Source organism: Nymphaea colorata, chromosome 1, assembly GCF_008831285.2.
Source record: "Nymphaea colorata isolate Beijing-Zhang1983 chromosome 1, ASM883128v2, whole genome shotgun sequence".
Classification (NCBI taxonomy): domain Eukaryota; kingdom Viridiplantae; phylum Streptophyta; class Magnoliopsida; order Nymphaeales; family Nymphaeaceae; genus Nymphaea; species Nymphaea colorata.
The window spans coordinates 26,001,868-26,013,113 of record NC_045138.2 but is presented as its reverse complement, the minus strand read 5'-3'; the positions used below and the strand labels follow the sequence as shown (position 1 = coordinate 26,013,113).

General features: G+C 37.2%; 1 protein-coding gene across 1 annotated transcript; it reads right to left on the bottom strand.

Annotated features, from left to right (window-relative positions):
* LOC116252025 (uncharacterized) lies at positions 1-10,824 on the bottom strand. Its single transcript, XM_031626096.2, has 13 exons — positions 10,342-10,824; positions 9,402-9,480; positions 9,206-9,295; positions 9,083-9,127; positions 8,404-8,439; positions 6,330-6,423; positions 5,313-5,380; positions 4,399-4,509; positions 4,126-4,277; positions 4,012-4,051; positions 2,855-2,917; positions 2,547-2,746; positions 1-735 (listed from the first exon to the last, which is right to left on the bottom strand). Exons 1-13 carry the CDS (start codon positions 10,740-10,742, stop codon positions 249-251), a joined length of 1,866 nt encoding a protein of 621 aa, XP_031481956.1. The 5' UTR covers positions 10,743-10,824; the 3' UTR covers positions 1-248.
* Positions 10,825-11,246: the final 422 nt, after the last annotated feature.

The following is an 11,246-nucleotide window of genomic DNA, read 5'->3' as shown; positions in this document are numbered from 1 at the left end:
TTTAAATCGTTTCAGATTCCAAACCTGAGTCTCGCTTCAATATATCATTTCAGATCTGTGGTCTTCAATATGGTAAGGTTCAACCCAAACCAAATCTGTCTACACACTCATGTCTGAAGCAAGAATCCACAGAATTACAGCATATCATCAGAAGCTTTAGCGGCACAGTTATCAGGAGAAAAAAATGGAATTAACCATGAACCATAAATACAGTTTCACAGCATGCTGGCTTATACAACCACTAACATTCAATAGCAGGTATAAAGCTGAAACATGCTATCACTTATACAACCAAGTAAGCCAGCGCCAGTGGAACGGGCATACTTTACATCAAGTATTGGTTGCTGGTGAGGTCTAAGGAACGAAACAAAATTCAAGCGTTGCAAGTCCCATACACCCAAACAACATCTTGTTTCATCTCCGTAAGTGAATAGTGACTTGTTATTAGCCAAACCTATGATGGCCGACTTGGGCAAACGGAGACCACTGACATTCCCAGTGAAGCACCCATCCACAGAATACACACCAGCATTGTTTTTCTTGATTAGAAAATGGCGGCCAGATTTCACAGGCTCGGAGATTGAGGTTAAAGGTGGTGCAGAAGATTGTGAACTCAACCCTTCATCTGTGGCTGATATTTTTGGCCGAAAAGAAGCAACAATGTCATTGCTCAGGCTACAATGTGCAAGTGATATACATACACCCTGGTCCTCCAACCCAGGGACAACTCCTGACCTGCACAAAGAGTTTACAAAAATCAACTCCATCAAAAACCACAGATTGAATTGATGCTACCTAGAAAGCAAATGAGGCCATTTTTATGCTAGGACTAGGATACTAAAAAATTGATACTGTGCCAAAGCCAATAATTCACATCGGCAGATTGTGTTTGTCTGCAGTTCTTTGGCTGGGCCCCATTTTAGACCCAAGCAAGGAAAAAAAGGATAAAGATGTTTATCGGCCAACGTGAGCCTGATAAATGTGTTTTTCAGTGCTTGTCTACTCAGGAACATATTTTAGGTTGAATTAGAATAGGTGAAAACCTTTGTTTACATCTTACAAATTGTAAATTGAACCAGATTAGGTGAAAAACTTTGTTCACAATCTTACTTCCCATGACTGTGATTTTCCAATGACTGTGATTTTCCACTTGACAGTTGTCTCCTGGAGTCCTTGTGGTATCGAGTGATATTGTAATGCAAGGACCAGGGTTGAGAACTGTTGCATGATGAAGGAGACCGTGATTTTCCACTTGGAAAAGCATATATATGGATGTCAAAAATATAATCCAATACGTGTCTTCTACTAAATAGGACAAGTTCAATCATATTTATCTAATATTTATTTATATCGAGTGAAATCCTTTATAGTATAATCTTTGCAAACGGGATCCCCTCAAGGTAATTTGCACCAAGTATAGCTATTTAAACATTTACTTTATATGCACTTGTAATCGCTAGCAGCGTCTAGTCTTCAATGATGTGCCACAAACTCTAATATTATCACGACGAGAAGTAATAACTAATTAACATTTTCTGAAGAAATCAATGATTGAAAATGAGATCAAAAGGGCTCTGACAGAACTGCGTGAGTCACCACATTGATGAGACATTGCAACCTCACACAACCTCTTGGCACCCTGAGGTTTAAAAAGTATGATTTCACATGAAACAAATATCAACATTTCAGAAAAATTGTGTATGATATGCCAATAAACAACACACACACACACACACTCAAAGGTTTCACACAAGCTTTTAGAGAATGTGAGGAAATTTACATATCTATATGAAGATGCTCGTAAACAAGAATGGCTTAAAATGTAACTAGTCAACCATTTTTTGGTTGGAAACATTCAAGCAAGTATTTTATTATTTAAATGAAAAATGTGTTTTTGCAACAAAAATATTCTTCATGATGGGTAATCACTAATCACAGAAATGCATTTATACTAGTCTATAATACAGAGACATAGTTTTCACTTTTCAGGAGAGATGGCGTGAATGACCCATTATTTGAGACAATTATCTTGAAAATTTGATGCTTCCATTTAGGGCTCCACAAATGAGTTCTTATTTTATCTAGAGCAATAGTATCTTGGATGCACATATTTTTACAATCTTTTATAGTTTCTAATACTATGTAATGATTTTTAATGAAAAAATATTTAATAAGATATTTTTTATCAATGAGACTTTCCAAAACAAACTTGTGTCTGCATGTCCTATAGTGTGAAAGTTTTCAGAATTCAAAAGTCCAAACCAAGTCGTGTTCTCGTTTCCATAAATCATTATGACATACATTAGAATCTGCATTGAGGGACAAAAATGCTACATGTTGCATCAAATAAATTTACATTCATGAAACAAAAAAAAATTTGATTAAATTGTAGAAATATTACAAGTATGTGCTGCAAGCATCTCAAATTAAGCTAAATGCATACAACAATTCATAAATTGAGTGAGCAAAATCCAAATGCAGAAGAATCAACTTTTCCAAAAGGACATATGGTATACTATGGCCAATGAATAAGACATCATACATACCAGTTGTCAAGATTGCCAGGACTGCATATGCATGGACCAACAGCAGAAGCGCTGAGAAACATCTTATCCCCTGAGTTTCCACTAAACAACCCTTGTGAACCAATCGAATGGACTGTATGCACTGGATGAGAAGATAGACCACCTACTGTTTGCACAGGATGCATGGTCCGGCGCAAATCAAAAATCAGGAGCAGCCCATTCTGCAAGAAGAGAGAAAGAAAGAGAGATTATTAACATAGCTAACCACCAGAAACACAATCTATTAATAGGCTGTTATTTATGGCATAAAAGAATGCTTTTGGATTAACCTGTAGTCCAGCGTAAACATAATTAGAATCGTTCAAATCCCATGCACATGACCAAGCAGGAGCCTGGAGGAACCAAAAGAAACAGGTTTGTTATCCAAGGATCATGTTCACCAGCGAATGAGATAACAAAAGGTTCAAATTGAAACAGAGAGAAGACATCTACAAAAACTGCAAAATTAAAAAAGGAATTAGATGAAATAAGAATTCTAGTTATATGAGATTTTTTTTGGTTTTAGCACCAAATTCTGTAGCTTCTCCAGGTGTACCAATGAGCTCAGAAAAACCATAGATGAAAGCAACAAGGACATGAAGCTGAAGGAGGAAGTTTAGAAGTGCGAGCTTTTCCAAACCTGATCTAGCTACCATCCTCAATGAGAAGTGGAAGGTGATACAGAAACCCTAAAAACTCATGTATATTACTTCATACAAAAGGAAACATGCAATTTTTTCTCATTCATGATGAGTAACACAAGGCAAAACAAAGATAAACTAGTCTCACAACCACATTGTTCAGGAACCTAGATCACCTTTTAGAGGGGCATTTGCTTGCCCCTGGCCTAAGATACCTAGAGTTTGAGATCCATGGATTTAAGACCAGACCCTCCTCTGACCTTAAAATTAGTCCTTTTCTCAATGTGAAAAGGTAAGTAAAGTGAGGATTTCAAGTGCAGATCTTAGGTCTGACTTGCGATCTTTAGTTTAATGAGACATGGATTTTACCAATAATCTTTTGCCATATCAGCAAAACATGCTATATCAGATCCACATCGAATCAATGTATCTCAAATCTGAATCAATCAAACACCTCCTTAGGAAAGTCCCTGTTACACCTATATTGACAAGCCAGCCTATATAACAGTGTCCAAATATTCACTATTTCCCCCTTTCCAGGACAAATGCGAAGCATTAAACCAAAAACTAAATGCTGCTTAGTAACAAACAAAGAAACACTAAGAATTAGCGCATACAAATTTCCCTTCAAGAGTTAATGGAAGCTTTTTGCCAAAAAAGTGAAAAATGTCAGTCTCAATGGATCACAAAACAAAATGGATAAGAAATTGAAGCTACCGAGAAGACAAATGACCAATAAATAATATGTACATTTTCGTGCAATTTATCAATGTCATTTCATTAAAATAAAAGGTTTTATAATTTACCTGTAAGTTGTATGTTACAACAGCATTGTTGTTCTCCAAGCTACAAAAGTAGATGCCATCAGCAATAATTCAACATGCAGAACCACAAAAAGATAGGCCCAATAGGACTTTTACCTGACAACTGAAAGTTTCTTCCCTAGTGAAGCCAGGAGTATGAGTCTACCAGGAAAGTTAGTTGATTGAGGAGAAATATGGAGATCTTTGACAGCACCGGTGTTTGCAGGAAGATGCAAAAGGTCTTGCTCTGATGAAACTAACAGACTTAGCTGTCATAAAGAGCATAACATCAAAAAATTGCACAAGCCCCTTAACTTGAGGAAATCAAAATCTTAAAGAGTAACAAGAGATCATATGAAGCAAACCACTGGTCCAAAGTCAACAAAGTACCTTTTTAAGAATATGATCCCCCCGAGCAACAGAGGCCTTTGATGAAACAACCATCATTTGACAGTGGGCGTCCATGTCAAAAACCCTTGCTCCATCCAGCACCAACTCATTCTACAGCAGAAAACAATAATACAACTCAACATATATTCCACATATGGAAAAAAATAAAAAATTATGATGAATACATATCAAAGAAATACAACGGCTAAGCTGCAAACAGTGTTTGACAAATATACAATTGCAGTACAACTATGATTGAAACATAATGCTACACATTCAATTGTATCATGAATTTGAAACATAATGCTACACATTCAATTGTATCATGAATAGGCAAGATGCATTTTTGTTAAATGTGCAAGCCAGTCATCCATATCCCAAGAACAGTGAATGCTAATGCAGGTGCAACATGTGCAACAAAAGCATTATAGTGCCTAACAGAAAGAATTTCCATTGTGTGATCACATGCAATGAGACATGCATGCTTTTGACCTTACTTTTGGGTTCTTTATCTTTATTAAATACAGCAGACTTAAGATTTAATAGAAATCTGGATTTAGTTCATGCCTATGTTAATATTTAGGAGAAACCCATAATCTCAACAGCCAAGATAACACAATGTTATTCTCAGGGGCGTTCAAAGTGTGAAAATATTAAGCACCAAGAGACACTCATATAAAAAAGAAAAGAAAAGAAACAGATGGACAGACACACAAACATATAGCCCAAAAAAGGGCAAAAGATAGAACACTAAATTTAAATCACTGGGAAACTGCAAGAACAATATCTGCTTGAAGCATCAATACCAATTCAACTTAATAAACCAAATAATACACACACACACACACACACAAAAAAAAAGAATGAAACCACTGCATTTTAGGACTTCTGTTCCACTTTAAGCACCAACACACCTGCAACAAGAAGTGGCAACTGGAAGCATCGAATGACCTTTGGATGTTTTCTGATCCAAAGTACTGGTCTGCAAAGGTAATGACGATTACGTGTTACAGACTGCAATGAAGGAATTCCCTTTCATTAGACAAAACTAACCAGAATATCAGAATTTATACAAGAGTGCATCAATTAAACTACTAAAAGATTGAAGGAAATCTCAGGCTTCCAAATGGAGAAACCCTAGCAAGACTACCTCTAGCATTTCTTATCAATCTTTTCACTGATTTCAGTTCTAATTTTTAATAAAAGGTCCCTTTCACAAAGCTGGCTGATTTCCCCAACCAACTTCTTCCAGGAATTTGTATATCTCCTGAATGTCTCATACTTTTCTATTATTCATCATATCTTTTTAGCTCCTAAATTGTACTGTTTTGGCATTCTAAACATTCATGAACTAATTCCACGTGGTATATGCAAACATGCAATAATATATATTACAGGCAGATGCTGTAATATTCTTCAAAGTTCAAACATATGTGGCAGCCCTTTATGGTCTGATGCCTTAAAAAGAAAGCTTTCTCTTTGGTCCACTTGCACCTTATTTTTTTTCATCCAATTCTACATCCATTCAATTTAACTCACCCTTTTCTCAAAGATTATCTCCAAAAAAAGGCAGTTGTCTTATTTTTCTAAATCCCACAACAAATAGGCACCCGTTGCTCTCTTCCCATGGAAGGCCCCCGTTACAGTATAACAACAGACTTGTGTTCTATCTGAATTGCCAATTACAAGATTCACAACATTCAAACGTGAACTTTCTCGAATAAATCATAGTAATGTACCCAAACACTAAGCTTAAGCTATAATGCATGGAAAAAAGATAAAGCTTTGACTACTAGTATACATTTAGCTTTCACTAGTAGACAAACGACAGATATAAAGAAAACATAATTTAATATTCAAATTTCTAACATACACGATAAAGAAAACATAGTTTAATATTCAAATTTCTAATATACATAATAAACGTTTACCAATATGAGTTTGCATCTGACGTCCTTCCAAAGTATATAAGATGTGCTTCCTTTTTGTTCCTTCCAAGTATATTATGCTTGGATTAGAAATGTTCTGCATGCATCAATTATACAGACAACAAACCAGAAGTGTGTGTCACATACAATGGGAATTTACAATTATAACATACAGGAGCAACATCAGCATTTATTGAAGTAGCTGCTCTAGGATTTGCCAGCATATGGTGGAGATGATTGAACAAGGTATCTCAATAATCAACAAAAAAGCATCCACCAAATATGGACATAAGTGTAAAGCTAGAAGCACATAGCAAGCATGAGAAAAGCATCCCAACAGAACTGCAATGATAAGTCAGATACACACAAGAAAATAAGTTATTGTGTAAAGAGAAACAAGACAAAAATAACTACTTGTGCACAAGTAAAAGACCCAATTGTCTTACAGATTCAGAATCTACTTGTGCGCCCATATCTTTTCACACGTTTGCTGCTTATGGTATAAGAGTCATTAAACAAGGGGACTGATTGTCAGATTGGCTAAAACTGCATTTCTCAGACATGTCCCAAGAGGATAATCAATGAAATCGTAATTGATGCTAAAGATTGTCATTGTACATGGGATTGCACCTTAAGCTAAAGATTGACAATGGAAGATGGGCCTGCTCCAACAGCCAAGACCTGATTCATTTATCACAAGTTTATGCAACTCATTCTGCTACTATAGAGAGTTATTGGACACCAAAAGGTGGCTAAGCATTTTTCACAATTGTAACTTTAATTGACATCAAATTGAAGGAATGACTGAAGTTATGAGAAATTGAGAATATTGAAGGGCTTAGACCTACTGACAAGAGGATAACTGTACTTGAATATGTGAGGTTAGAAAAAGGTTTTGCTTCCGGTTTGCCTACAGGCCTCTCAGCCTTGTGGTCAATGTCATGGAACAATATATACGCAAAGGTCAACCTTGAATAGGAGGAAGGCAGAATTGGAAGCATATGTTGCATGTGCTACCTGTGGCATAAAGATGAGCAAAACAGTCTCACCGTTCAACTGCCAGCACCTTCAGGAGTAGCTAATCCATGCATAGCCAGATATCTCAAGAAAGACTGAAATGATGACTGTATACACCAGCCGTTTGTTTGGAATGCCAATCCTTGTTAAAACATGTAGAGGCTCATATGGAGGTGGTATTGCTCTTTACATGGTTCATTTGGCTTGAAAGGAAATATTAGGCTCTTCAGTGCTCATCCTTTTCAGGTAACTTTTGTATGAAAATAGCTATAATAGATTGACATGCTTTATTGCAGCTAAAAGATTGATTTACATATATGATGACATTGGTACAATCTATGCAGTGAAATGTACTGCATGGGCCTAGGCAGCAGACCCCGTACAAAGCACTGGAGGTGCCAAGTCGGAGCCTATGCAATCCTATTCAACAGAATAAAGACAAAAAAATAAAAATGGGATAAAGAAAAAGAGGGAAAAGGGTTAAAGTGAGGGCTTTGGAAAAAACTCTACCTCAGTCAGTATAATAGAAGATGCAACAAACAAAAGAGATTGGATTTTGAGGGTTACGGATTTTTAAAATAACATATTTTTTGTCTGGACGTGCTTGGGTGCCTCAGCCTAGGCGTTTAGGTTACCACCTCCCATCTAAGCAAGCTATAAGAGGGAGTTGAAGATGTTCTAAAAATGTGCTAAGAATTCCATTTATAAGCAAAATTTTTCAGTTGAGCAACATATTGTCATATTTGCCAACCTAATTGTATCTGTGCAATCCATGGTTTTGGTATAATGGCAGAAAGCAGCCCATTGTATGAGCACAATGTAGCATATCCACAAAGTTTGCTAACAAGAAGAACTTGCTAGCAAATTACTATGTGCCTACTACCTATAACATCAATTAGAAACACCATGTTTCATTCAGATGTCAAACAGGGAAAATAAACAAAAAAGTAAATCATCCATTTCATGCAAACAATAGGTATGATACAGGACCCCGTTTATAATACTTGACACACACAACTTGGTTTATAATTTATATAAAAGTTAGCAAGAATATTTTTACCTTAAGTTGATAAACTTCCTCCAGCAATTTCTTTTTCTGCAAAGTGATTCCACATTGAAAGTATAAATGTCAAGTAACTAAATAAGTTAACCATCAAACAGCAAATTCAGCATAACCCAATATAGCTTCCAAAAAAAAACACAAACAGATACAGATACAGACAACACTTAGTCAAGAGGTACACAAGCTTAGTACATGCTCTCACATGCCAGTGCACAAATATGTTGATATAACTGCAAGACCAGATGAAATCTGATAAAGAGGCCAAATAAATGAACTTAGATTTTCAAGCTTGTCTCTTTTGCTTGGTGTTTTTTTGTTGTGTGTTGTTTTTGTTGTGGTGCAATGAAAATACAAATCTAGATAGTCTGTTTGCAAGCTATGTGTCAACATTCTATAGCAGATCGAATACTTAGATTATATGTTGTATTTTATGTGAGCAAGGCAACCTTTTTCATATTAGGCCAACTGATCTCTAGAAAGTCAACAGTCCTACCAATACAAAGGAAACAATGAGGTGTTCTTTGGATGAATTCCTTAGGAACCTAATGACGCAGTCGTATACTACAATCTGAGTAAGAAAAACATCTATCCATCGGAGGAACTTAATAAAATAAATCTCTATCCCATTAACAAACAATTAAAAACTGAGAATACCCATCACTTATTGCAAGATTACCTCTACTTTCAGAACTTCATTTTCAGCTCGAAGTGATATGACCTCCTGCCAAAAAGAAAAAAGTGCTCGAGTGAAACCAGAACACCTGCTAACCTTATAATAAATAAACAATGAAACCAGTACCTGCTGCAGCTCTTCATCAACAGCTGCTATTTTCTGTGCATATAGGTTTCTAATATCTTGTGCTTTGCACTTTGTCTTGCACTGGGGACACTGGATAAGTCACGTAAATATGGAGGCATGAACCACAAGAACAGAAGAAATGAAATTTTCAAAAAAAAGTTGAAATTTCATCAGGAAACAGGTAAGGAAACTGTACACTGCTATTGTTTCTTCCGCACTGATCAATCCATCTGTTGATGCAGGATCTTCCATACAAGTGACCGCAGGGAAGGCAACTGAATATTTGCGACAAAACTGAAAGTTAATAAGCGTTCACTGCTTTTTTATTAAACAAGGAGACAGAACGAGCCACGGCAAATGCAAGTTTTTGGATGGAATCCTCTAAAGTTGTGAATGTCAAAACTAAAGAATAATTCTTCCAGGATAACTCTTTCTATGCGACCTGGATAAGGCTTTCAAACGGGGCCTTAGTGAGAGCATGAACACCTTGATGTTTAACCGGATATAATTATGGAATTATTTCGAAGAGACTAATTTTCATTGGTGAAAATAAATAATTATTGTAAACGCTTTGTGAACTTCAAAGAATCAATAACGATTTCGACCATATATCGCCAAGACATGGCTATCATGATTCACTTCCACGTGCAACTTGAAGACGGGCAAAAATGGGGAGCTATATAAACAATGTAATGCAATATCCATTGCAATGTTCCGCCAATTAGGAAATGTCAATTGGTATCATTATATCAAGGGAAGAAATAAAAACCTGGAGACAATTTTTTTTGTCAAGCCATGTTCAGAGATGCTTCGTTCTAACATGGATTTCATCCCAAAATTCGGGTTCAGAGTTTACACACTTCTGACAACCTGAATGCTTAACAAGACCAGGATCAAATATCATTTCGAATTGCTCCAGCGTGTTTGGCATGAAAGTTACAACCCCATCGAATGCCAGCGTTTTCTCTTCTTTCTTTTTACATCTTGAACCTAACTAACTCGCCGCATTGATTTCTATATTTCGTAATTAACCGCGAGGATGGTTACGCAAGTGACAATTCAGAAAAAAACTAGCATAATGTGGAAAATGATGAAACAAATAAAATCAATAATGAAGCGCAGCCGGTCGTAGATACCAGACGCGATGAGTGCCCGTGGACGACCAGTATTCCATGCAAATTGGGCAACGGCAGACACCCAAATCATCCATGCTCGTGTCCTCGAAGCCAACGCTCGGTTTCCCTCCGTTGCGACCTTGATCTCCTTCATCTTTTCCCTCATCTTTTTCGCTCTCGACGTTGACGATGGGTTGGCGATCTCCTCCCTCCTCGAACTCTTGCGTCTCGTCGACATCAGGAGAGCGAGGGACGGGACTGGCGGTCCTCCTCCTCCTCCTCCTGTTGCTCCTCCTAGTACTTCCGCTACTGGCCCTAGTGACGAGTCGTCTGGTGGTCCTTTGAGGGTTGTACTCGCCGTCTTCTGAGTCGCTGTCACTCGGTTCGGAAGGAACGGGGGCGGAAAAGGATGAGTCGGCCATGAGAGAGGGGGGAAGGCGAAAGCGGGAAGACGGGCGGCAAAATCATTTGTGAAAACTCACGGAGGCGAAAGCGGGAAGACGGGCGGCAAGATCATTTCTGACCTCAGCAGCCGCAAGACGCCGCTCATCTTGCATGGACACTCGTACCATCGTCTCCGTCATCGTACCCGTGTCGTATCTGTGCTGATTTCCTTTAATCCATGCGTCACCTTTAAACGTTGTGTCTGTCCACAAGACCGTTTTCTTTACCGGCTACTGGTCAATTGTCTAATCGGTTTAACCGTTTCTTGAACCCAGCCGTTTTTCCATAGCCAAGTATTTGGATGAATTTAAATTATTTGGATACATAAACTATTCTTATAGGATCAGTTGATAACTTTCTAAAATAGAATTACAAAGTAGTTGCCTGAGGCGATCAAATTCTACAACTTTTCATGCCTAACGAGTAGGCATTCAAATTTTCTTCATAATTCATAATGGTTTCTAAATAAATAAATATGATAT

Excerpts from the sequence above, each read along its gene's own strand:
- LOC116252025 (XM_031626096.2), bottom strand. The coding sequence starts at position 10,742 with ATGGCCGACTCATCCTTTTCCGCCCCCGTTCCTTCCGAACCGAGTGAC. Across the intron at positions 9,296-9,401 it reads GCGGAAGAAACAATAGCAGT|TGTCCCCAGTGCAAGACAAA; the intron begins GTACAGTTTCCT and ends TGACTTATCCAG. Across the intron at positions 8,440-9,082 it reads ATGAAGTTCTGAAAGTAGAG|AAAAAGAAATTGCTGGAGGA; the intron begins GTAATCTTGCAA and ends ATCACTTTGCAG.